We start from the raw sequence: 27,505 nt of genomic DNA on the forward strand, positions 1-27,505 counted from the left end.
ACGAGCAACCAATCCCTGCGCGATGTTAGGGGGCGAGACCTCTAGCATCCAATAGGAGCCCCCGACATAAGAACCGACCCAGGGCACTTGGCGGCTCCGGAAAGCAATCACCAGCAGAGGGAGAGGTGAGGTTTGCTTAAAGGAGAAAGTCTTCCCCGTTGGATTTTTGAAATGGTGACTTAGCTCACGGAAGCGTTTCTCTTTAGACCAACGGAGAGGGTGTATCTTCAAGCCTTGCCTAATTCTCAGGCCTTTCATCAGTGCCACTCAGTTTAAATTTCCCAGCTTTGCCGTGGCCAAGGTATCGGAAAAAAACCTGAAACTGGAATTGCCAGTCTACTGAGCCAAACTAGCAGAGAAGGTTGTGTGACGGCTGGTACAATGTTTCTTAATGTTCAAGGCTTTCCCGTGTCATAGAACCAGCCAGAGATACGCTATTGAGGTCTCCACCAACAGCGTACTTCCAAGGTTCACCTGCCTTCCATCCCTCCTACGACCATTGTATTCTTCTATCAAAAAGTCAATTCAGTATTCTCAGAGATAAGGAGTTACTCATGACCTCGCCAAGTTGCATAATTTTGATTTGGGGTCTTACAATTCTGTATAGCCTAACCTTGGCTCAAATACTAGTGTCCCAAAAGGGCAAAATCTGGGACAGTTTCTTAAATTCAAGTAACTAGTTTGGAGAGAAGAGCTTTACTGGGAGGAGGAAGAATAAGACCTGTTGAATTATCTATCTTCTACATCTTCATAAAAGTAAATTCTATCCTTTGATTTAATAATCTCAGTCCCAGGGATTTATCCTAAAGACATAATCTAAGAGAAAAAATGCTAACACCTCAACTGACAATGATGCCTATTTGGCATATTTGAAAAACGTATAAACTCTCCAGTCTGATACATCAATTCAATAGATTAGGAACGCAATAAAAGTATAAAAATCTTACTTGCAAGAAAAAAACGTTGCATAATGTTAAATGGGAAAGAAAGCTGGGTGTTGGGGTGAGGTGTTACAAGTTGGCGTTAGAAATTCAATAATGTGAAAATATATATGACTACACGAAGATGAAGGGGTAAGTCACTGTTTCAATGAGATGAAGGATAATTCATAAAGATAAATCCTTAAAAACAACTTTAAATCATTATTTTGCTTTTACAGATTTTTAAAACATCAAATCTTTTAGGTAACTGCTACAGGGCAACTACTATCAACTTCCTCATCTAAATCCCAAAAGCTTTTCAATGGACTCTGGCCTCACTGGCATTCATTGCACACGGCCCAACAGAAAGGAACACACCTGAGTCAAAAAAAACCCCCGCAGTCCTGGATTCCATGGCCTTGAACCATTTCTTTAAGGTTTACAGCCACAGAATGAAACACAAAAAAAGGACAAGTTCATTTGATAAGAATATGAATGTTTATAAATCAATATTCAAAATAGCTGCACACATCTGCTTTCGCTTGAATAAAAAAATCACATTGTGACAAATTTTATAATCTTAACTTAAAATACATGAATATTAACATTTACTAATATATTTACACATTTTATTTACATCATCAACAAATCTGATGAAAAACAACATATGTTGTTATTTTTACACAGCAGGTTTTAACCAGTCTTTGAAAATTGACCCAGGACATATGTACTGCATTTAGTTAGAAAACTTACTGCAACCTTTTCTGAAGGTGACACCTACCCACGCAAAATACTCCAAGGCCTCAGTTTAAAAATAAAACAGGAGCAGCTGTATTTAATCTTAAGTACTACAAAACTGCCTTGTTTAAAAATATGAAAATTCTTACGGCATTTTTAAGCATATGATTTTATTCTTCACATCAAAATTATTTAATTGAACCATAAGCGTGTAATAAAAAGTTATAAATATTCTGTCACACATGATACTATGCACTTCATTATTGGAAACAGCTACAAACTAGTTTTGTAGAATACCCTTATGAGGTAGGGCCAATAGGAACCCCATTTTACAAAGAAGGAAAATGAGATGTGTATTTGCTAGTGAAAAGGCTGAAGTTAAATTTCTTTTCTTAAAAAACACACTTATTTAATTAACTTGCCTAATTTCTTTTACAAGTGAAGAGGTCTGTTTCCAGTGGAGGGAAAGTGACTGAGGTATATCTCAGAGAGTAAGAAGGTCCTTCTGCGTTAGATACTTAATTTGGGGGGTGGGAATGGGGCTTATGGTTACCTGAATGCATCTACCCTAAACCACGGAAATTACTAACAGAGGACTGCAGAATCCTTCAGCAAAACAGTATTTCCCACATTGGAATTTTTCCTGAGGTTCAAACGCTGTATACATTTTCTCACCCGAAGATCTTCTCAAAGTAAAATGTGAATTATCATCTTGATGACAAACCAAGAGCTCTTTAACCCAGTCGGTTTTATTGCTCTTTCATTGAATTTTATACATATTCCCCTCTCTGAGAATTAGATAAGTTAATAAAGCACTATAAAAATAAACTTTAAAAAATAAAATAAATGAGACTTCCTTTCAGGTTCTTCTTTGTTGTTCCTGTAAACACTTTTAAATCAGTATTTTAAACTTCCAAATTATTCAAGTATCTCTTTAAACATATGGCTTCATATATTAGTAAAAGTTGAAGCAAGTATGTGATATCTATAAATCCTCACCTGTAATTCCATGGAAGTCATTTCTAGAAGCTACCTGCCTTTCCTTAAAGCCTTCTCAACACTGTTTCTTGAGAACTAGAATTCCAACCTGCTCTACTGTTACTTGCATTGTAAGTCTTTGAGATTTCTATTGGGGTATTTAACTCCTAATTTTTCCTGAATTCTCCTTCCTGTGATCCTTTTCTCTCCCTCTCATCATTCCACCTCTACTGTACTTTTACAAGCTCACAGTTAAATACTAGGGCTACCCACATGCTCATTTTTAGAAGAAATGAAAGGCATGGCGATCTTTCTCGCTTCAAAAGCTAAGTAGAAGGCCAAATTCCCTTTCTAGTAGCGAGTTCTTTAATGTGCTCCCAATGGAAAAAAAGCTCAGCTGCTACAAGATACACATACCAGCAAAGGAGATCCAAAGACGTGCCAATCAAATATAAGCAAGCATAATTCTCAGAGATTCTAAGCTGTATTCACGTTGAACTGAGTCATTTGAGCAATTCCGAGACATCACTGTTCCCATTCAGTTTGGACTTGCTATAGGATGCAGATTTCATGTTGGGTGTACGCAGCAAACAGCTTCACTTTTTTGACTTAAAAAATTTTTTTTAAATTCCACTAACACTCATATTTATTATTTCAATTATTGTGCTTTCAATACAATGGCAGAGCTGTACATCAGGATCCAGGCTTGTAGTGTCCCTGGATCCATTTTTATTAGCTGGATCTTTACAGATTCGTGACCATCCACTTGGTTTCTCCTTTATTTGTTGAAGGCCTAAAAACATAAGAAAGAAAAACAAATAAAGGCAAGGACTCTGGAAAGGAATTCAGTCGTCTTTGAGATAGTAAGGTCACTCTTGAAAATGAGTTACCACTTACGTGTAATAATTGGATCAATGTCTCTTGTCTGAGTGGCAACATCAGAGGCACAAACTTGTCCTATCTGAATCAGTAAAGACATAATATCCTCATACAGTGGAGGAAATGCTCGGCAAAAAGAGACCAAACTTGGAAGAGTTGGCATGAAAAACGCATACCGCTTAGCCTGTGTTAAAACTGTTGGAAAGAAATTAAACAGAATTTTTTATTTCACAAATATATATTGAACATATGCAACCTATACAACAAATAAAGCACCATGCTTCGCACTGGAAATACTAAATCTCTAACTCACTGCACACCCTGCCTTCAAGAGAGCCTACAGTCTAACAGTCATCATCCAATACAGGAATTTTTCTTATGCCCAAGCGCTATAACAAGGGCACTGCATGCATTATTCCACTTAATTCTCACCATTTCCAGAATGACACCTATTTTACATCTGTTAACTTTTAACTGAACTTGATATGAATCACACGGCCAGTTAGTGGAGAAGGTGGGACTCAATTCAGGCAATATAAACTCTTAACCACTATAAAGAATTATATTGTGAGATGAATACAAGGGAAAGAAAAATGAACATAGTATTATGAGAACACCAACAAAGAATACTAAATTAAACCACAGTTTTAAAAGACTCAACAATAAAGTAGCTTATCTCCATACCATTTTACTCTATAAATCACAAGGTTGTTAAAATATTAGCATATGTTTTAGAACTTAAGGAAACTAGTATAGTTACATCTTCTTTATAGATGTATGATTATATTTTTCTAGAGGTCTGAGCACTTATAATAAATATTAACTTGTTTTCTACTAAATAATTACATTCATAGAGTCGATGTGGCTTTTATTTAAAAGAATGTGATCTTATTACAGCCACTGTAACTCCATACGTATATCTATTCATTCACAAAATTAAACATATGATTTACCTACCTGTTATCTCCTCTATACTATAATCACATTTTAAATAGAAGAATCTTCAAAGCAATAATTCAAAAGATGACTTAAACTACATAGCAACATATGTTGTATTATAGTTTCATAGTAACACAAAAAACTACAGTCAGAAAATAAATGCACAGCAGTAATTCATGTTAGAAGTTTTTGTTGTTGATGTTGACTGGCTACACACCTGTTAGCAAAGTTCCCATGACATTGACAGCTAAGCGAGCCACACTAAGTGACTTAGGTAATGCATACTGGATACACAAGTGAGAAAGCAACTGGATAGCAAATATCTGTAACACAAAATCCAAGTGTTACATAATTCTCAAGAAAATATTACATATTAAAAATTATAAGATGTTTTATATAACTAGCAAGACTACTCAGAGAGAGATCAGAATTTTTTGTTTGTTTGCGTTGTTTGGGGACCGGGTTTCGCTATACATCAAGGCCAAGATTGAACTATGTAGCCCACACTAACCTCCAACTTGCGATCCGCCCACCTCCCAACAGCTAGCAGTACCAGGATATACCACCACTCTAGACTCTCAGCATTTTCTTAAAGCTCCAAAATGTTCATTACCTGTTTTTCAAGTTCTGGCTGTGCAATAAGCTCAGGTATAAAATCCAAACAGATATGCATAGACGGAATACCTGCGACCGTCAGAGGCAAGAGTTCACACGGATAACCCTATCTCAACAAGAAAGGGGAAAAGGTTAGATATAAAACAGGTCAAACAAACATAGATAAAAACATAAATGAAAGTTTCATTTTCTTTTTGTAAAAGTTGTATAGACTATTACAGCCCCCTACGTGCATCCTGGTGTTTCACTATGTTGATGTATTAGAATAGAAAAGATATGAATACTTTATTAGGTTGAAAAAAAACTAAAATTTGGATAGCTTTCCATATCATAAAAGAACATGATCATTTGTATTATGATATCTCTAATTTGTAAATGACTATGTTGACCCCCAAGAAAAATAAACTATAAAGCAACGTTCTTTGCAGTCATACCTGAAAGTGAACGAGTTTAGCAATGTTGGGATCGGCAATATACATTTGGTGCAACAGACAACAGATAAGGCACTGAACTTCCCGAAGATTACATAGCAGATTGTCTTCGCCTTCCTCCACCTCCTTACTCGGGCTGCTGCTGGTGATGACGCTCTGAACGTTTCTCACCAAGGTGTCTGGATTGACGCCCTTTGCTTTCTCCTCTTCAGTGGGTAAACAAATCTCCAAGAGAATCTGTACGGCGGCACTATCCTACAAGCAAATCACACAGTAAGAAGTTTCTGAGAAGCTGATTTGAAAATCAAACCTAGTTTTTTCCACATGAACAGAAACAGAAGAATAACTAGTTTCCTTAAAAACACACGCATAGTGGCTCTTGGAGCAGAAGTAAGGAATTTATAAAGCAATGTTCTCACCATTCTAGGGTCATGAATCCCTTAAAAATCTAGAAGACACCCTCTTTCCATAAAAATGAACAAACACTGCATCATTTCAGGGAAGGCATATATAACTAAGGCAGATCCACAGGTTCCAGTTTAAAAACATCTACTAGAAAGATAATCTGATTCAGTGACATCCAAAATAGGCCCTAAGGCAAAACAACTTCTACCAGAATTTCTCTTCCTTCCTCTTAATCTAATTTTCTTAGATCTTATCCTACATTTCCACCTTTTTCTCACTGGGCTACCAACTAGTAAATTCTTCCGAAGGTAGTGGGTAACTGTTAATGCCTAAATCACTTCCCATACCACTTTCCCTTTGCAACCTGAAGACAGGCTCAGGCCCCGGTTTTACAAGGACGGATTCTACCTCACCACCCAACCTACCTGCACAACTCACTGCAGTTCAGGCTGTAGCTGGAGTGTCATTTCATAGCAAAGTAGTTTTTAAAGGGTGACCTACTCAAGCCCCCTATATCTGAAGGAGAACTATAATCAATCTCATCTAGTGAAAAGGCATTACGGAGAGAGAGAAAGAAGACAGGACAAGCTTCTCTGTAAGACAGCCATCGGCTGGAGTAGAAAACAATGACATGATCGAAATGTTTAAGAGTCTGATTATTACAAAATTAGGTTAACTTTTCTTTGCAACAAAAGTTAGCCTTTCTTTACCACCTGTGCGTGAGGTTGACAGGTTTGGGAAGTGGCTTTGTTTTGTTCGGGGGAGGGAGGGATTTCTTGGTTGTTTGCTTTGTTTTCATTGATTTTATTTGCAGGCTATGGAGCCAGAGTACATAAGCATGATTTCTAACTCTGACATTACTAAATGTGTAACCTTGAGCAAATAACCTCTCTGGTCTCATTTTCCAAATCTGTCAAAATGCACATGATAATACACCATGTCTCACAGGTTGATTGTAAAAATTAAATGAGTTAATGTATATAAAGAACTGAGATTGGTACCTATGTAACTTTCCCATATATTAAGCTATATGTAGATGTTAAGTATGGTATTCTGATGCACAGTTCCTTATTCTAATTCATAGGGAAAGATTTACTTTTTTCTTTTTTTATGAAACAGGAATTTGCTATGTAATTCAGGCTGGCCTTGAACTCTCAGCAATCCTCCTTCCTCAGCCTCCAAAGTGCTGGAATTAAGGCATGCATCATCACCAGGCCAGGCAAACGATTTACTTTAGAACTCAGATATTTTCCCCTGAAGTACTGGGGACTGACCCCAGGGCCCATTGCTTCCTCTGTCATGGAGCTTCAGTAAGTTTCCCAGGCTGGCACAGAACTTGTGATCCTCTTGCCTCAGCCTACAAGTAGCTGGGATCATAGACATGTAACAACAACACACTTGGCCAGAATTTTTTAAAATGTAAAATTATGTAATAGTCCCAGCAGAAAATGGGGTAGCAAACACATTAATACCAAACATACCAATATTTATATTAAGCAAGAAAGAGACCATAGTGTTACAACAATTTAGGTCAAACTTTCCCACCAAATGAGTTTGCACCATATCAATTTTTTCTGCTAACTGAATTACAAAAGAAATGCCTCACTATCATAGCTCTTTTGGATTTCTGTACTTTAGGTTAGGGGTTGCAGGCTGGTATTATTACTCCTAATATTCCTACCACCAATGAGAAGATTTCAGAAAATATATTTCAAACTAAAAACAAATTTCTGCAGACAAACTGTTTAACATTTTATCATCTCACATCTGCTACATTATTCAAAAATGACTACCTAAGGTTTAGTGAAATTCTTTTTTTTTTTTTTTTTTGGTACCAGGAATCAAACTCAGGACCTTGTGCTTGCTAGGCAGGCACTTGTGCCACTGAGCTATATCCCCAGCCCAGTTTAGTGAAATTCTACATGGTTATAAAACTTTTTTTTTTTTTTTGTCTTCTTGAGACAGGGTCTTGTTGTGCAGTTCAGGCTGGCCTTGCACTCACTTTGTAGCCCAAGCTGGCCTTGAACTCGCAATGATCCTCCTGCCTCAGCTTCCTGAGTGCTGGGATTACAGGAGTGCGCCACCATGCCCGGCAAAACTTTCTAAATATAAAGTTTGTTTTTTTTTTGTTTTTTTTTTTTTTCCGGTACCGGGACTCGAACTCACGACCTTGCACTTGCCAGGCAGGCGCTGTGCTGCTGAGCTAAATCCCCAGCCCCTCTAAATATAAAGTTGAACTGCTTATATTGTCACAGTATTTATTACTGTATGCTTCTGGTTTTTCTGTTTACTGTTTACTGTCTGTCTCCAACATTTGACTTCCTTTCGTATATATATATATAAATTCCTGTTGTGAAGCTCATTCCTGGTGTAGGTAAGAGAGTCCATATAGGGCTGGGGATTTAGCTCAGCGGCAATAGCGCCTGCCTGGCAAGCGCAAGGTCGTGAGTTCGGTTCCTGGTACCGGAGAAAAACCAAAAAAAAAAAAAAAAAAAGAGAGAGTCCATATACTAATCAGCACAGAGTAACACCATCATCATAGATTCTCTGGAAACAGGAATACACAGAATGTCACAGCGCAACAGGCAGACTGCGCCATCCATTTCAGCAATGATGTCAGTAGGGAAGCCCTTACCCAGCTGAGTAAGTTTGACCCTAGCAAGCTGTACCTGAGCAGCCAGTAATGCATTTTTCAGTTCTTCTCTGGTAACTTCTGGGGCATCAGTTTGTCCAACTAAACCTATTGCATTATTCTGGGAAGGCCTATCTTGCTCTGCTGTTTCCTTCAGGTGAGCACTAAGGTAAGCTTTAGATGCAAGAAGATATCCATTCAACATGTGTAGAGTAATATCCATCAGGGGGGGACATCTAAAAGAAAAGATAGATATATCAAAAGAATATAAATGTATGCCCGAACATGGTCAATTCAGTTAAACAGAAAAACCTGAGTATCACAGAGTAGTAAATTCTCCTGCTGAAATATTACTTTCAATACATACTTTAATTTCCTATTCTCTATAGAGTATATAATTTCACCTGTTTCAACTTAACAGCTAAAATAAAATGTAATATAAGCTACAGAGAAAAAAATGCCCCCTTTTTTTTTGCAGAAAATGACGTTCCCCATAAACGTCTTAGACATGAGCTTGCAAAGCTGCTGGCCAAGAGGCATGTTCTGTGTGGAGAAGAGAGAGGCTGGGAGAGGTTATTTATCTTCTCCTGTTTCTCCGTTGGAGCAAGAGAACAAGACAAGTCTGTATGTACTCCTTAACCTGGGGAAGTTATTTACCGAGCCTTAGTTTCCTCATCTATAAAATAGGTACATGGTCATCCATTCCTCAAAGATTGTTGTAGATTAAATATAAATGAAATAAAAATAAATATTAAAAAGAACAACAAAAAAAGATAAACTAGTAACCACTGGAATTTTAAATGCCAAGCCCTTTGGAGGCTCCATTTCTTAGCCTGCATCACAGAGAAAACTAATGAGTGCACCTGACAGGTGCCACAGCTGGATTTATAATGGAAACACTGAGAACCACCTGAACATCCACCTTCGTCACTGCCTCAACTGTAGCCATGCTTCCCCAAATTGAAAATAAGAATCATCTTCCCTAAATTTAAGAATCACTTCTTTAAAAAATTTTTAAAAACTCAAGATAGCTGGACATGGTGGCAAATGCCTGTCACCCCCCTCTAGGGAGGCTGAGGCAGGAGGATAGCTGTGAGTTCGAGGGCAGCCTGAGCTACAAAGTGAGTTCAAAGTCAACCTGGATTATATACACAGTGAGACCCTGTCTCAAAAAAAAAAAAACAAAAAAACAAAAAAACCCACAACTCAAGCTCCAAACCAGACATTCTTACAGCTTCTAGAAAACACCCTGGTAATCTATCTATTGAAGACTACTATGCAGCATTTAAATAAGGTAGAACTATGCATAACTAATGTGAAAACATACTGAGAACAGAAAAAGGTTTGTTTTTTCTTTCTGTTTTGTTTTTTGAGATAGGGTCTCACTATGTAGTCCAGGCTGACCTTGAGCTAGCCTCACTGTGTAGCCCAGAGTGGCCTCAAAGTCATGGCAATGCTCCTGCCTCAGCCTCCTGAGTGCTAGGATTACAGGCATGAGCCACCGTGCCTGGCTCAAAAGTATTTTTTTTTTTTTTGCTTTTTTTCCGGTATCTGGAATCGAACTCAAGACCTTGTGCTTGCCAGGCAGGCGCTGTGCCGCTGAGCTATATCCCCAACTCCTTCAAAAGTATTTTTAAAAGAATAAAACAATGCCTATAATATTACTTAGGTTTCTTTAAAACCATCTGAAACCAAAAAAAAAAATATATATATATATATATATATACATACACACATATATATATTTATAAATTACTAAGTACACGAAAAAGTAAAACTACATATAACATTCTAACAAGTTTCCTCTGGAGATAAAGCTGAAATTGGTCAAAAGAGACCAAGAAAGAATCTGGCTTTTCTTCTCGTTAATCCTGATTTTATCAAAGGTGTACTCATTTCCGTACAGTGTGGAAACTGTGATCCATACATGAGAGGGAGCAGTACAGTGAATCCCCAGAGCTCATCACCCACCTTCGACAGACCCTACCCACTCTCCTAACACGTGCCAGGCTCACCACGACTGTCGTACCCTTTATGTATTTATACCTTTATGGTGTGTGGTGTTTTAAACAGTGACAATGTTAACTTAATAAAAAACAAATATTCAAAAGTGAAAAGGCAAAATAATAAAATAAAGGATAAAACTACAGGGCTGGGAATGTGGTTCAGTGGAAGGGCATATGTTTAACATGTACAAGACCCCAGGTTCAATTGCCAGCACTCTACCCCACAATAAAGGAAAAAACTTCAATATACAAAGACATGATATTATACATAGATGAAGAGCTCTTTAATAAAAAAGCTATTTTAAAAACCTAAATTAAAGGCTGTGCATGCTAGTACATGTCTATAATACCAGCACTTAGGAGGCTGAGACAGGAAGATCGCCATGAATTCAAGGCCAGCCTGGGCTACATAGTGAGTTCAAAGCCAACCTGAATTACATAGTGAAACCCTGTCTCAAAAATCAAAACAAGACAACAAAAACTATCTTAAAATATAAAGAAATACCAAGAGCTGCCTGGCATGGTGGCATACACCTGTCACCCCAGCACTTGGGAGGCTATGGCAGAAAAATCACCACAAGTTTGAGGCCACCCTGGTCTACAATAGCGAGTTCAAGGCCAGCTTGAACTTCATACCAAAACCCTGTCTCAAAAAGAAGAAAGAAATACCAATAACCAGTAAGTATGTTAAAATATTTAGCCAGGCATGGTGACAAACACATAATCCCAGCACTCAGGAGACTGAAGCAGGGGGATCGCCAGGAGTTCAAGGCCAATTTAAACTACATAGCAAGACCACTCTGTCTCCAAAAAGTAAAATGTTCAGTCTAACAATAAGATAAATTAAAATAGGAACCCATCCTTCATATGTACTACATAAAATAATTCAAGAAGGTGCAAGAAAGTATACAATATCAAACACTGCTATGGAATGTAAACTGGTTAGACCTTTCTAGATGACAGAATGAAACCATGAATTAAAAGCCTTAAAAACCAGGCATGGTGACGCATGCCTGTAATCCCAGCACTTAGGAGGCTGAGGCAGGAGGATCTGTGTGAGTTTGAGACCAGCCTGGGCTACAAAGTGAGCTCAAGGCCAGCCTGAACTGCATAGTAAGACCCTTGTCTCAAAAAGACAAAAAACAAAAAAGCCTTAAAAATAGCCAGGGATGGTGGTACACACTTGTAATCTCAGTACTCTGAGAGGCTGAGGCAAGAGGATTATAAATTTGAGTCCAGTCTGGACAATTTAGAAAGACCCTGTGTCAAAACTAAACAACAATGAAAAAGGGGGCGTGGGGATGTAGCTTAGTGCAAAGGCCCTGGTTTTAAATCCCCAACAGCACAAAATAAATAAATGAATAAAATACCCAGCAATAAATAAGGCATTGGATGAAGTGTAGCACATCTATAAAATGAGATACTATGTAGCCAATTAAGAAACAAATCTAAGAAACAATAAGAATAAGAAACAAATCTAATAACATCAGAAAAGGCTCACAAGTGGTACATCCAATTTTAGTACATGTACTACCGAAGCAAGCATGACAACTGGTACACCCAAAACATAAAAACACTGCATACATTTTGAAAGCATAACTTTATAACTCCCCTGAACGAAACCATCTGAGGTGATCCATCCAATTGATGTCATCTACATAAGTGGGTTTTAACACTGATAAATCATTTGTTTCAGAAGTGCTGCTTTTCCGCCAGGCACTAAAACAGCATGTTTGTAGCCCCCAAGTACTGTGACAGCTGCAGCAGGAGGATCACAAGTTCAAGGACAACCTGGTCAACGTATGGAGACCCTGTCTCAAAATTCAGAAGAAAGAGAGATGCAACCTAGTGGCAGAGTGTTTCCATAGCATGCAGGAGGTCTTGTGCGCATTCTCCAGTACTGGGAGGAAAAAAAAGCCTTCCTTCTAGAAATATTATTTACCATACTTTTCTTTTTATTAGATACTCCTGCCCGGCAAGTGCAAGGTCCTGAGTTCGATTCCCAATACCAAAAAAAAGTATCTTATTAGACACCTAACATGCCTCGCACTGTTTATTCTTCTGATTCCTATTTCCTGTGTAACCCTGATCTCACCGAAGCACACAAAGCTGAGCTAGCAGGTTTGTCACTTCTACTTCATCCCTTTGGTTGAATATACAGTATATCCCACGTGGTCTGCTTTCCTGTAGTTTCTCTCCTGTAGCCTGTCGGGTATACGGCTTCTTTCCCCAAATCACCACCTACATGACCTTCTAGCAGCTACATAACCTGACTCCAGTCTAACTTTCCCAAAAATTACCCCCCACTGCAAGCCTTTTTCTTTCTCACTCCTGTACTTTTGCTCACATTCAAAGCATTCTCAGATCCTGCACAACCTTAACCGCACTAATATATTATCTGTTCATCTAAACCCTAGGTCCATTCTTTAAAACACCCAAGTCCCATCTTTCTCGAGCTTCTTCCAGCATGCGTCTCTGTACCATTCATCTGCATATGGTCGTATTATTTACCTTTCCATTATGTCCTCTTTCCCCACGCACATGACAATCACTTGAAAGGCAGTCCCCTCAACTTACATACCTTTGACGTTACTTATCACTACAACCGGAAGAACATGGCATGGGGGGACATATTCCTGCATTTGGGAAGCTGAGGCAGGAGGACTGTGAGTTCAAGGACATCCTGAGCTAATCATGAGTTCAGGGTTGGCCTGGGCCACACAGTGAAACCCTGTCTCAAAAAACTGAACAAAAAAAACCAACTGGAAATTCAAATATTAATGATTTGAATTCACTGACTGCTTTTTGAGGTGAAATCACGTAACATATTTGACAAAGAATTAGAAGCAATGTAGACTCAGTGAAGCTGACAGCATAATTGAAGATACAGGCCAGGCATGGTGGCACACACCTGTAATCCCAGCACTCAGGAGGCTGAGGCAGGAGGATCAATATGAGTTTGAAGCCATCCTGGGCTACAGTGAGTTCAAGCCCAGCCTAAACTACACAGCAAGACCCTGTCTCAAAAATCAAAACACAAAAGAAAACAAAACAAAGTTTAAAGATATAGTCACAGTTTTAAGGTTTATAACAGTTCAAAATGAACCAGTTTTTTAAAATCCTTTCTCAACATACTAGCAGAAAAAGTGTTTCTTCACTGAGAGACAGAAGAGCCGCTACTCATGGTTAACAAGGCCAAGACTGACATTACTCCAAGGTTTCACTTCATTAACCACCTGCTGAATATATTTTTTACCCATATTGAATTTTAAACTAAATATATAGTTCATGAATATAAACAGTTAAAGAAAAAGACATATAGATCGTACTGCCTGAACATTAAGACACAAGGTTACATGGAATTTCTTCAAATTCTTTTCACTCTCTAGAGTATAACTCTATAGTAAAAGTGAAACTCGGACGACACATACCTGTAAACCCTCTGATCACACCTTAGGACGATAAGGGGATCTATCATCAGGTCATTCTGTGTATACTTCTGTTGCCGCACAAACTTTATGGAAGGCTGAAGTGCATTAACCGTCATTACCCACAGCCTGATGAGAAATTAGTTACAATAAGCAACGATGCAAGACAACACAATGGCCTAAATCACAATGAGCCACAAATACTACACAGGAGAACCTATTTTCAAAAAACTTCCTCAAATTGGAAATAAGTTTCTATTTCTTTTTTTTTTGTACTGGGCTTTGCACTTGCCAGGCAGGCACGGCGCCCCTGAGCTACATCCCCAGCAGTTTCTATTTCTTAAAGTTCACTCTTTTTTTTAAAGATATAATAGCTTGTTAATCAGTAGTCTTCAGAAAGGAATCATATTTTCACATACTCAATATAAGTGGTCTTGTGAAACTTCAACACTTAAGTTTAGGCCGTCGTACACGATCGCTGTTACACACTGCTGCACGCAACAACGCCCACTGAATTTACCTTCTAGGCATCACGGTGTTAAGAACCATCCATAACTTATTGACTGTTTGAAGAATCCTCCGCGGAACCCCTGGGTTCAACAGCTGGCTCATATTGGATGTTAAGACTTCTGCATAGGGTATAAGTTCACTGGCAGAGAGTAGAGTCAAGTGTTCTATGATCTGCATCACTTGCGTGTGATTTACTGGGACGGCTGAAAATGCTTTAAAAAAAGAAAATTTGGCACTCAATCTGAAGTCTACCAAGCAGGAAATAATATTGCTGTCTTACACTACAGGCCCAACAAATCAAGAAAACAATGTTACTAAAAAAATAAAACTTTTAATCATAACCAGTTCTGACTGAACCTAAAATAAGAGCCTTTGGAAAAATTTATGGAGGGCTGGGGATATAGCTCAGTGGCATAAGCGCCTGCCTGGCAAGCACAAGGCCGTGAGTTCGATCCCCGTTACCACACACACACAAAAAAAAAAAATTATGGAAGTGCATCTACTGCAACTATTATTTCTTTAGAACAAAAACTCATTTTAAAAATATTAGTAGCCGGGCATGGTGGTGCAATCTGTAATCCCAGCACTTAGGAGGTTGAGGTAAGAGGATTGCCTCGAGTTCAAGGTCAGCCTGGGCTACAAAGTAAGTTCAAGGCCAGCCTGAACTCCACAGCGAAACCCTGTCTCAAAAAGATAAAACAGAACAGCCAAAATTGACAAGACCACACCAGATCTCTCTGTGTCTGGGTTTGAAATCCATGTTCATGGTACCAAGACAGCCAGCTCTGGTACGAGTTCCAATTCCTTAGGTTGTGTAAAGAAGAATACACTCAAACATAAACATGAAAGGCCTGTATGAGGAGAAAAAGGCCTCAGAGAAACAGTGAAAGGAATGCAAGAGCAGAGAGGAAAGTCAGGGGGTAGGAAAGGCCAACATCAGCGCCGGCAAAACAAAGAGTAAAGATTCTACAACGCCGTTAACATGCAGTGATCATACAAACTTTTCACAAAGCAATTAATAAACTGTAAAAATATTTTAAGAATTAATATTGCCTGGTTGAACCCATGGCTTCATCCATGTTAGACAGTGCTCTACCAATGGCTATATGCCCAGCTTTTCTTTTTATTTTTAAATAGGGATACTAGAAAGTTTATATTACGTGGACCACATTATTTCTACTTAAAAGTGCTGATCTGGAACACTATTAACAGCAAGTATATTGCCTTATTTCATAGCATTATTTCTAAATATTTAGGACTTTTCTAAAACCACACCATTTTTTACAGCTATAGGATATGAGGGAAAAGATTCAAGCATGTCACTTTGATCCCCAGCACTGCAAGAGAAAAATACTAATACATCAAAAGGAAACAGTTAAAACACCCTAAAAAAAAAAAAAAAATTACTTAAAATATATTCGCCAAAACACTGACATATGCCCAGGAAAATTCTGTATGAGTATAAGGCTTCAATTAGCTTAGCATCTCCTTGTACTGCTAAAAGGGTGAGAGCACAAGCAATTTACTATACCTTCCTGTAGCTGTTTGGGAGAGTGGGTTTTGGCGTTATTAGTCAGGAGCATTCGCCTTAACAGGGTATCAGTCCCCGTGATTTCTTCTTCACAGATCCAGTCATCCACAATACACAGATGTGGGTAGTTAGTTGCAAGGAGACGTAGTAAAGCTGAATGCAATCCTTGAAAATTAACAGCAAGTCCATTAGACTGTCCAGTCTCGAAAAACAGAAGATTCCCCACCTTAATTTTCAGAAAGCCAACAGCCACTAAGAAAAGAAGGTCATGCTCTAAACCAGCGTTTCTCACATTGTGACGACAGCACCTCTACCTTCAGGAGCTTGGGAAGCATCTCTCATGAGCAGAAAAACAGATGCCACATAGATGACCACCGCAGAAACTCAAGAATAGAGCCCTAGAAATTGGTGCCTTGGTGCACACATAGCACAGTTCAAAAACTCCCGTACAGTAGTTCAAGCCAGAGCATCTGCTTAAAGAAAAACCCCAAAGCAGGTACACAGTGACTCGAAGTTCTCAAGCTTTCTCCTCCTCATGCCAAGATAAGTCTCCCCAGTAAAGCCATCATATAAATGGAAGACCATCAGTAATTGTTTTTGCTTTCTGCAGCGTTAGGGATGAAACCCAGAGCCTCATCCATGCTTAGGAAAAGCAGACATAACGATGTGTTAAGAGGAGTAGAGAGGAAAAAAGTGGGGGGCACTCTCCACCAAAGCAAAATCGGGTATGATTTGAAAAAGGCCGATGCAGAAACTCTAATAGGGTTCCGTGGAGTGCACACTTTTTCCTCCGCCAGCCCTGCCGAGAAGAACAGGGCAGGCTTTTAGAGTTTTTGATTGATCTGTGGACTAATGCTGGGATTACTGGCATGAGTGCTACACCTGCCATGGGGCGAGGAGATCGCACACAATACACGGCAGGGAAAGAGGCTTGCTCGCTGCTGTTCCTCCCTGTTTGCTCTTGTTGCTTTTGCTGTGCCACCTTGCCTGTCTTAGACTGTCGCCCCTGTGCCACTCCACGCTGTCTTAGAGCCAGCTGAGAATCACTGAGATGAGTAAAATTAAAGTTTCCCACCTTGAGCGTCTAAAAGTGGCACCTTAGGCTGCATGTGGTGGTGCATGCCTGTAACCCCAGCACTTGGGAGGCTGAGGCAGGAAGATTGCTATGAGCTCAAGGTCAGCTTGGGCTACAAAGTGAGTTCAAGGACAGCTGAACTACATAGTGAACCCTGTCTCAAAGAGACAGAAAAATATTAAAAATGTTTAAAAGAGCACCTTTCAGTAAAACCTGCCTTTTCCTAAATCAAAGCTTTGTTTCTCACATTTTGCTTATGGAAGAGTTTACATATTTATGCTATTATGTAGTAACAGTAAAATGAATAATGCCATTGTTATGGTTTGTGTCTAGATGTCCCCCCAAAGACTCATGCAGTCAGGGGGCAGGCTTTTAGAATTTTTGATTGATTTATGGTCTAATGCTGGGATTATGGGTATGAGTGCTACACATACCGGCCCTGGGGCGGGCAGCTTGTATATAGTATCAGGGTGGGAAAGAGGCTTGCTCACTGCTGCTCCTCCCTTTTTGGTCCTGTTGCTCTTGCTGTCTTCTGCCACCTTGGCTATCTTGGGCTGCTGCCCCTGTGTCACGCCACTGTGCCTTGGGGCCAGCTGATTATGGACTGAAACCTCCACTACCTGTGAGCTAAATAAACCTTTCGCTCCTTAATTTTGGGCATTGGGTATTTTGTCTCAGCAACAACAACAACAAAAATAACTAAGACAGAATTTGGTACCAAAAAGTGGGGTCGGCCGGGTATATAGCTCAGCGGCACAAGCGCCTGCCTGGCAAGCGTAAGGTCCTGAGTTCGATTCCCAGTACCAAAAAAAAAAAAAGTGGGGTCATTGCTGTGACTATACCTAAACATGCGGTTCAACAGCCTTTAAAAATGGCTTGTAAAAAGAGTTTCAAAAGGTTCAGAGATGTGGCCTAAACAAACAGAGCTAAAACACCTTAGGCTGTTCTGTATGAGAGATTCTGATCAGAGTTCAAAAGACCAAAAGGCTGATAAAAATCCTGCTAGTAAAGACCAGGCTCCAGAGGTCTCTGCTAAAAAAAAACAAAAACAAAAGCAACTGCATTGGTTGTTGGGCTCCAGAGAAATGTGTGTTACAGCTTGGCAAAAAGATCGTCTTCATTTTGCTCATGTCCAAACACTTTGCCTGAGACTGAGACTAAAGGCAGTGGACTAATTCATCTGGCAAAAAAAAAATTTAAGGCAGTCAAACGTTGAGGCGGTGGCTTGGCTTACTCTTGGGGGCTTTTAGCCAGATTTATGTTAAAAATCAGAGCAAAGAGCCCAACAAGATGATTTAAAACGTTGTGAGTTTGGCCAAGAAAAAAAAAAAAAAAAAGCTCCAATAAAGCTACAGACTACAAAGATAGAGCTAAAGAGATCTTGCTGCTAAAAAGAGACCAAAAAAATTTATAAAAAATAACCTGAGGGTATCACAAAAAAGCAGCATGTCTCTACCCTTTGCAGCCTCAAAACTACAAAAATTTAAAAAAAAAAAAAAAAAAAAAAGCTGCAAAAGTAAAAGACTTTACTTTAAAAAAAAAAAAAACAAAAACCACAGAGCACCATGTCCCAGAACGGCTGCAGCCATGTGCCAAAACGACAGTGGCCTAAAAACTTGCTTCCTCAAAATCAGGTTCAGAGTGCTCAGCTATCCAGGCACTTGACCCCTATACCCAAAAAAAAAAAAAAAAAAAAAAAGAAGAGTTAAATGAAGCAAGTTATTACCTTTTGGACCGAGTCTATGAAGAGGAACTTAGAACATAAAAAGAGAGAAAAGAAAAGAAAAACCTTGGCTACTACTCCAGCTAGCAGAAGACCTTGGCATCATCCATGCGGTCCTAGTTTTAGGTACATGCAAAATGCAAGAGTTCTGCGGCTAAAAGGCTTCCACCACATATCAAAAAAAGGCCTGGGGGGCCAATACTCCTAAGAGGGCAGTGTGTAAAGCTATGAGTAAAAAGCCTGAAGTGCAGCAAAAACCCCAACAGTTTAAAAAAGCCAAAGACATAGATCATCTAAAAAAAGCTGCAAGGAGAGAGCAAAGTGGGCCTAAAAAAAGCCATGAGAGCTATAACCATCAAAAGTGCCATAGAGGTAAAGTCACACAAGCCCTTTGAAGCTCACAATGTGCCACAGATTGCTTCAAATTCTGGTCGTAAAAATACAAGACCTCATGTTTGCCCTGCTAGATTTTAAAATTGCTTTATATTCCTCTGTTTGTAACTTTTAAAATAAAAATGTTTATTGTGTGCCATTAAATGTTAAAAGCATTTAACTTTTCATTTATACAGAGGCTTACAAGTGAAGAGTTTGCCTTACATCTCTAAAAAAACTTGAGACTTGGACTTTTCAGCAATGCTAAAACTGTTAAGGCTTTGGCAACTCTTAGAGACAGACTAAAATGCCTTTTGCATTAAGGGATATGCATGAGTCTTCGGAAGGCCAAGGGTGGAATGTTATGGTTTGTTAGATGTCCCCTCAAAGCTTCATGCAGTCATGGAGCGGGCTTCTAGAGTTTTTTATTGATTTGTGATCCAATGCTAGGATTATGGGGGTGAGTGCTACACCCATCCTGGGGTGGGCAGCCTGCATACAATGTATGGGAGGGAAAGAGGCTTGCTCACTGCTGCTCCTCCCTTTTTGCTCTTGTTGCTTTTGCTGTCTTCTGCTGCCTGAGACTGCTGCCCCTGTGCCATGTCACCCTGCCCTGGAGCCAGCTGATTACAGACTAAAACCTCCACAAACTGTGAGCTAAACAAACCTTTTCATCATTAATTTGGGGCATTGGATATTTTGTCTCAGCAACAACAACATAAAAAACTAAGACAGCCAAAAAATGATTATTTAGTTATATGCAGTAGCACAAGCTAAATGCCTAGCACCTAAGTACACCACCACTACCACCACCACCACTCCACTATTATCATCATCATTAGTAAGAGTATAGGACCAACAGTAGTTAAATCAGAGTACTTAAGATCCAACCATTCCCTCATGCAAGCTAAAGAAAATCACACCATTGTTTAATACCAGCAGAGATAATACCAGCTTCTTTTCTCATAAGAGCTGTGTAAAATTGATGTTTCTATGTTTGACAAGACATTATAAGAATCAAAAGTAGTACCCTTGTAAACAAGGCATGGTGACACATACCTGTAATCCTAGCACTCTAAGAGGCTGAGGTAGGGAAACTGCAAATTCAAGCCCAGCCTAAACACTATAGTGACTGAGTGGGACCCTGCCTCAAAATAAAACATGGGCTGGGAATGCAGCTCAGTGTGAGGCCCTGGGTTCAATCTCCAGTTCCTCCCACCAGAAAAAGTTTAAATCTTGAAATATACACAGGAATATATATACAATCAAAATTACACCAGCAGTTACAAAAAGACTGCTTATAATAGTGCAAACTAATCTATGTTTTATGTTCTCTTCAGGAAAACAGGTTAATTATCAAATGCTGCTAAATGCAGTGTCATGTCTTGGGAAACTATGCAAAAAAAAAAAAGAATAAAATCTAATTTCTAAAAATACTACTATACTTCTATTAGATAGTATTTACAAACTAGTACATTTGCCCATACTAATATACTGTAGACTATGGAACAATGACAAACAACAAGATATGTCTCCATGTAATGATTCAGAAAGATGTCCAAGCCTGAGGCAATGGTTTCATTCATAGTTGAAACTTATTTTTAACCCCTAATACTGGGGATTGAACTGAGGGCCCAAATCATGCTAGGCAAGCTCCCTACCAAGCTCCCTTCCCAGTCCTTTTCTTTCACTCTACCACTAAGCTACATCTCTAGCTTTTTTTATTTATTTACTTTTAAATTTTGAGACAGTCTCTCGCTGATTTGCCCAGGCAGGCCTAAAACTTGCTATTCTCCTGCCTCAGCCTCCCAGGTAGCCGGGACTGCAGATGTGCACCACCAATGCCCAGCTAAAAAAAAATTTATTTGTGTAACTATCAGGTACAACCACGTGAAACTGCTGTTTCTGTAGGTCAAAACGGATGGCCTCCTTAGCCAAGTGTGGTAGCGCACACCTGTAGTCCCAGCACCCAGGAGGTAGAGGCAACAGGACTGCCATGAGTTTGAGGCCAGCCTGGGCTACATAGAGAGTGCAAAGACAGCTTCAACTATATAGCGAGGCCCTGTCTCAAAAAAAAAAAATGTAGCCCCCCAACTTATGATGGTTTAACTTAATTTTTTCAACTCTCCAGCGATGTGAGTGTAAGACACATTCACTAGAAACTGTGCTTTGAATGTTATCTTTTCCAGCACCAGCAATATTGTGGGAAAATACTCTCTCATGATGCGGGGCGGCAGCAGCCAGCCGCAGGGAACAGCGACTAAATCAGCCACACAATGACGAGGGTAAGCAACGAAAACTCTACACTGCACTGCGCAGCTAAGCTGAAACATTCAATCTTAGATATAGAAAAGCATTCTCAACTTTACTTTCTTTCCTTTTTTTTTGGTACCAAAAATCGCACTCAGGACCTTGCGCTTGCCAGGCAGGTGCTGTGCCACTGAGCTGTATCCCCGGCCCTCAATTTTACATTCAACTTAGAATAAGGCTATTATCACTAATAAACCCATCGTAAGCAAATACCTCCCAACTCGCACTGTAGCCCTAGAGCCTGCCAAATAAGGAACCGGACAGGAATCTGATCATTAGAGAAGAGTATGGTTTGGAATACAATCAGTAATTGAGCATCTTTTTTTTTTCCAGGTCTAGGGATTGAACCCAGGATCTCACAAATGTCAGACAAGCACTTCACCTCCATACCTCCATGTTTAAATATCTGCAATTTTATTTGGTTCAACCGATAGAGGAAAATGCCTAAAAATATACACTAAACTAGAAGTTACAGTTTTTTATAGGAAGAGGTGACATCCAGTGAGTGAGACAATGAATTAAAAGAAACAAAGAGTAATCTCACTCTTAAATTGTTTACATTTTTTACACGGAGCATCTACACATTTTATACACTTTAAAACTAAGTACTTCTTAACAATAATCTGTAGCATTTAAAAGCAAATGAAACAAATACCTCCCAGTTCCTGCTGTAGCCCTTGAGCCTGTCGAATGAGGAATTTTATAGGAATCTGATCCATTAAAGAAGAAGAATATGATTTGGGTTTTCTTTGCATGGCAGCTGTCAGTCAAAGATGAAAAAAACATAAAAATAAATTGTCAGAAGCAACACAAATCTTAACCCTTAACCCAAATGGGGAAGAAAAATTACTTTTATTTTGTTAGTGTATGTTTATTATACATAATAATTACATTCATTTGGGGAAATGGCACATATATATATTGCATCTCGATTATTTTTAACCCCTCCAAATTACTTTTAATTCACTTAATCAATGAGTACAATGTATAAAAAAAGAATCACTATCAAAATAATGAATATACAGAAAAAGCAAAACATAGCTTAAGGAAAGATCTAGAAAATGCCCTCACATTGAAACCTACGGCGGGGGGGGGAATCATTACGAGAGAAGTTATGCACAGAAGTTCACTCCACTAAAAGAACTGGTGAACTAAGAGCTCCCGAGTCTACCGAGATCAAATGCAGTCGGGAACACAAGGCTTAGAAGTCTTGTGATTCAAAAGGAACATTTTAAAAATCCTTCATTGAACCGTAGTATCCACAGCACTGGTGACCAGCTCTCTAATCCTTCTGTCTCATTTTTATCACATTTTATGTGCCTAGCACCCCCTCTCTTTCCACAAAACCTTGCTCTACACCACATGACCATATGAGACTCTCAAGCATATCCACAGGTTTTATTCTTTATGATCTTCTTTTTCAAACCATGAAATGTTAATTATAAAGCTCAACATTTTTCATACCAATGAAAGTGAAGGCCAACCATTTTTTTTTCTTGAGGATAAGACAAATATAAGTACTACAATAAAAGTCAAGATCATCACCTGGACAAAGCAACCCAGGGCCTTACACCTGCTAGGCAAGGGCTCTACCACTGAGCCACATCCCCAGCCCTCCACATACTTCTTGATCAAATATACTCCTCTGTAAATCAATGAGCATCCTAATTTTCCAGAAATATTTTACAAACAATGTGCAGAAGGCAGTCAAAGCAATAATTACAGGTTCCAATGAGTGAAATCCCAGCTCCAATACCTACTACACAGAGAAGTTTCTTAATTGCTCTGTGCCTCAGTGATCTGCCCTATAAAGATCTCCTTTCTAGCAGAAGTGTTGTGAGGCTTTACGTGAGTAACACCTGTGCAGTGGTTTAGCACTATTTGACACATAGTATGGACTTAAAGGTTGAGTAGTAAAAATAAGATTTCAAGTCAAGGATGGAGGAGTAGCTCCCCGCTGCTCAGCATGCGCTGAGTTTCATCCCTAGCCACCCCACTCAAAAAAAACAAGCAAGAAAAAAAGAAAAGAGAAGGAGGGAGGGAGGGAGGAAGAAAGGAGGGAGATAAAGACGGTAGAGGAAGGGAGGAAAGAAGGAAGAAAGGAAAGAAGGAAACAAGAACGGAAGCGGGAGGTGAAGAAGGCAGAGGAGAACAGAGTGAGATTTGGAGTCCCCAGGAGCAGTTAAGGATAAACTACAAATAACTGAGCTTATGAAACTAAAGACTAAAATCTCTTTTTTTTCTGAAGACTATAATCTTAAAACAATTATTTAATGATTCCATCAAAAAACCAGCAGCCCATGAAGCCCAACCCAAAGCAATAATGATTTCTCTTTGTGATCTCTGTAAAATACACTATCAAGGTTATTCTTAACCCTTTAGTAAAAAACTAAACTATAATTATGAAATGCCTGTAAGAACACTGGTCATATATGACATGACCACTCACATTATAAATCCCTCCCAAGTTGAAGCTTTCAATGGTTCAAACATAACATTTTAACATCGCGCTCAGCAAAACTTTATATATATTTTAAATGCAATTTATATTGTCCCTTACTGCTTTTTATGGGACCTTTTACTTTTAAAAAATCCTAAACTTCCTAATTAACTTATCAAATTAGTATAAATCTGATATCAAAGAAAGGTCCATTTTAAGAATGTTATAGTATTAATTATAAAATGATGTTATAAATCAAGAAGCAAAATTATTCTAACTGACAAACATGTATTTACTTGATATATTAAGTGATACTCTCAGAATAAAACAAATTCAAAGCTGAATAATTCAAACTAAATGTGAGTACCTTTTCTACAAATAATAACTTCTCAGATTATACAGAACCTATATAACATTTTATTGAGAGATGTAAAAAATCACTGAAATAAATTCAGTCACGTGTGGCCGCACGTGCCTGTAATCCCACCACTCAGGAGACTGAGGCAGGAGGATCTTCATGAGTTCGAGGCGAGCCTGGGCTACAAAGTAAGCTCAAGACCAGCCTGAACTGCATAGCGAGACCCTGTCTCAAAGAGACAAAAAAAATGGAAGAAAGAAATTCACAAATCAACAAATATTTAAGTGCCTACTATGTTATCAAGTCACATTCTAGATTCTAGAATTACAATAGTGAACAAAATGACAGACAGAAATCAGCATTCATGAAGCTTACATTTTAGTAATTAAAAATTACAAATTATTTCATAATCTAGAAGACAACTGTGCAAAGGTGTAATTCCCCTCCAAATTAATCTATAAACTTAACATAACTCTGATCAAAAAACTAACATAATTTTCTTTTATAGAACCTGGCAAAATTCTTATAAAAGAGCCATGGTGGCACATACCTGTAATTTCAGCACTCTTGGAGGCTGAAGCAGGAAGATCACAAGTTTGAGCTGAACCCAGAGAACTCAGCAACTTAGCAAGAACATGGCTCAAAATAAAAATAAATAAATAAAGGCCTGGGGAGGTAGTTCAGTGCAAATGACCTGGGTTCGATCCACAGTAGAGGAGATTAAAAAAAACTCATGTAAAATATTAAATATGTGAGAAGAGACCAGAAAGAAAAAAAATGGTTTTTTTGAGACAGGGTCTCACTTTGTTGTTCAGGCTGGCCCTGAACTCACTATGCAGCCCAGGCTGGTCTTGAACTCATGCAGATCCTCCTCCTGCCTCAGCCTCCTGAGTCCTGGGATTACAGGCATGCACCACCACACCTAGCAAAAGGTTATGCATTTTGGAAGAGACAGAAGGAATGACTTCCTTCTTAGAAGAATATAATAATCAAGCACAAAGAAAAAGTTCAAACCCAAGAAGTTAGAGCCAGTGAACATACATTTCTCAAGGACCAGAAGACATGTCTTGTTCTGCTGATGACCAAGGAAATGTCACATATAACAAAAGAACATGGCAGGAAGAGAAATACCAGAGTTTGCTTTGGTTTGCTGCTTAGCTACACCCCAACCTTTAAATTTTATTCTGAGACACAGTCTTACTAAATTGTCCTGGATGGCCTTAACCTTGGGATCCTCCTGCCTCAGCCTACCGAGAAGCGTGGCTAGCAGGCATGTACCATCACACTGAGCCAGATTTTGTCTGAAATGAAGTGAAGCTAGACAGTGTGTTAAGCAAGTAATGTTTTTAAAGTTGCTGATGAGTAAGAATGTGTTTAGGGTTCTACTGGCTGCTTTAAGAACAGATAAATAGCTCTTTATATTAGTGACTATTGTTTTTAACCTTCAAAAGTATCTGAAAATAAACTTTTACCTAATAATAAAAGCTTCAGATGTATTAAATAGGAAACAATTTTTTAAATATAAAAACTTGATTTTTTTTTTTTTTTTTTTTGTTTTTTTTTGTATAAGGAATTGAACTTAGGACCTTGCACTTGACAGGCAGGTACAAAAACTTGAAATGTAATGGTAATATTCATATTTTAATTGGCTAGTAATACACAGGGATGTATTTTTTTAGACGTACTTTGAATCAATAATTAGTGTTACCCTATAAATTTATGAAATTTTTACATGTCAATTAAAAGATATTTAAAAATAATCAGACAAGCCAGGCATGATGGCACACACCTGTAATCCCAGTACTCAGAAAGCTGATATAGGGGGCTGGGGATTTAGCTCAGCGGCACAGCGCCTGCCTGGCAAGTGCAAGGTCATGAGTTCAATTCCCGGTACCAGAAAAAAAAAAAGAAAGAAAGCTGATACAGAAGGATCACTTAGAGTTTGAGGCCAGCCTGGGCTATAAAATAAGTTCAAGGCCAGCCTGATCTGCATAATGAAACCCTGTCTCAAAAAGACAGAAAATAAATAAAAATATAAACTAGCCAGGCAGGAGTTGTATCCCTGAAATCCAATCTACCCAGAAGGCTACAACAGGAGGATTGCAAATTCCAGGCCAGGATGGGAAATTTAGCAAGATCCTGCCTCAAAATAAAAAATAAAAGAAGTCTGGGAACATAGCTTAATGTGAAGGCCCTGGGTACCAATCCCCAGTAACACAAATAAACATACATATAGCTCATAAGTAAATAAATACTACTCAAATTAGTATTTAACTAAAATTAATAATTGTACTACAAATATTTTTAAACACCAAAAATGAATACACACACATTTTGAATGGCCATGATATTCCAATACTTGGCTGTATCTCAAATTTCAGAATTCCTTACCTCCGCTTCTGCAAATATCTATTTATTTTTTATTTTAAAGGTCAAAACCACAGAACAAGCAAAAAAAAAAAAGCAAACAGAGCCCACTGCAGAACAGTTAGCCAAGTGCTAAAATGGCAACACAATTGCATAGACAAACAGGCAGCAAAATAACCTTTTTTTGGCACACACGACCATACAGGAGAAAACTCCCTCAACGTTGTGACACAGTCCGCAGTTGTTATTTATTCCCCTTGGAGATGAGAAATTAGACTAGAAAAAAAATCTCTGAGCCAGGGGGCAAACTTCGAGAAAAGGCGAATCCCTCTGTCTGTCTTCTGCGCCCCGTCTCCCCCCACCTCTCAAGGACAGCACCCGTGGCGTCTCCTTCTTCGTCAGTCCTCTGCTTTCTACCAGTATTCCCAACATTCTCTCATCTTTTTCATCTTTAAAAAAAAAACCTTTCTTCGGCCAGGGATATAGCTCAGCGGCACAGCGCCTGCCTGACAAGCACAAGGTCCTGAGTTCAATCGCCAGCACCAAAAAAAAAAGCCTTTCTTGATTTCATTTTCCACTCCAGTTAGCACATCAGTCCTCTAACATATGTATCTCCTCTAATTCTCTTTTGAATTCATTCCAGTTGGGCTTTCATCCTCATAAAATTCACTTTTCACCAGCAAAACAGGAATGGTCAAATGACCTCTTGCAAGTCATCAGCAGCGTCAGCTGAGCCTCAGTCCTGTTTATTTGCCCTACCAACAGCCTCTGACACAGGTCCCCAGGACCTCCTCTTTGAAACGTTCTTCTGGTCTCCAGAACCCCGCAGCCTCCGCACCGCCTCCTAT

At 38.9% G+C, this 27,505-nt stretch overlaps 1 protein-coding gene and 1 long non-coding RNA gene across 2 annotated transcripts in view; one reads left to right on the forward strand and one right to left on the reverse strand.

Annotated features, from left to right (window-relative positions):
* The first annotated feature begins 38 nt into the window (after nt 1–38).
* LOC102010654 lies at nt 39–22,141 on the forward strand. Its single transcript, XR_262571.2, has 4 exons — nt 39–125; nt 9,016–9,161; nt 21,372–21,467; nt 21,826–22,141. It is a non-coding gene; the product is annotated as an uncharacterized LOC102010654 (long non-coding RNA).
* Ints2 (integrator complex subunit 2) overlaps nt 1,396–27,505 on the reverse strand; it is a 54,037-nt gene continuing 27,927 nt past the window's right edge. Inside the window, exons 16-25 of the mRNA XM_005393971.2 lie at nt 22,148–22,252; nt 16,013–16,177; nt 14,492–14,693; nt 13,975–14,100; nt 8,575–8,773; nt 5,504–5,755; nt 5,068–5,175; nt 4,672–4,777; nt 3,534–3,710; nt 1,396–3,429 (exon numbers count right to left, since the gene is read on the reverse strand). Of these exons, the coding sequence (XP_005394028.1) occupies nt 3,260–3,429; nt 3,534–3,710; nt 4,672–4,777; nt 5,068–5,175; nt 5,504–5,755; nt 8,575–8,773; nt 13,975–14,100; nt 14,492–14,693; nt 16,013–16,177; nt 22,148–22,252 (1,610 nt within the window). The 3' untranslated portion in view covers nt 1,396–3,259. The remainder of the gene's footprint in view (nt 3,430–3,533; nt 3,711–4,671; nt 4,778–5,067; nt 5,176–5,503; nt 5,756–8,574; nt 8,774–13,974; nt 14,101–14,491; nt 14,694–16,012; nt 16,178–22,147; nt 22,253–27,505) is intronic.

Source organism: Chinchilla lanigera, unplaced genomic scaffold (genome assembly GCF_000276665.1).
Source record: "Chinchilla lanigera isolate Chin_1 unplaced genomic scaffold, ChiLan1.0 scaffold00050, whole genome shotgun sequence".
Taxonomy (NCBI): Eukaryota; Metazoa; Chordata; class Mammalia; order Rodentia; family Chinchillidae; genus Chinchilla; species Chinchilla lanigera.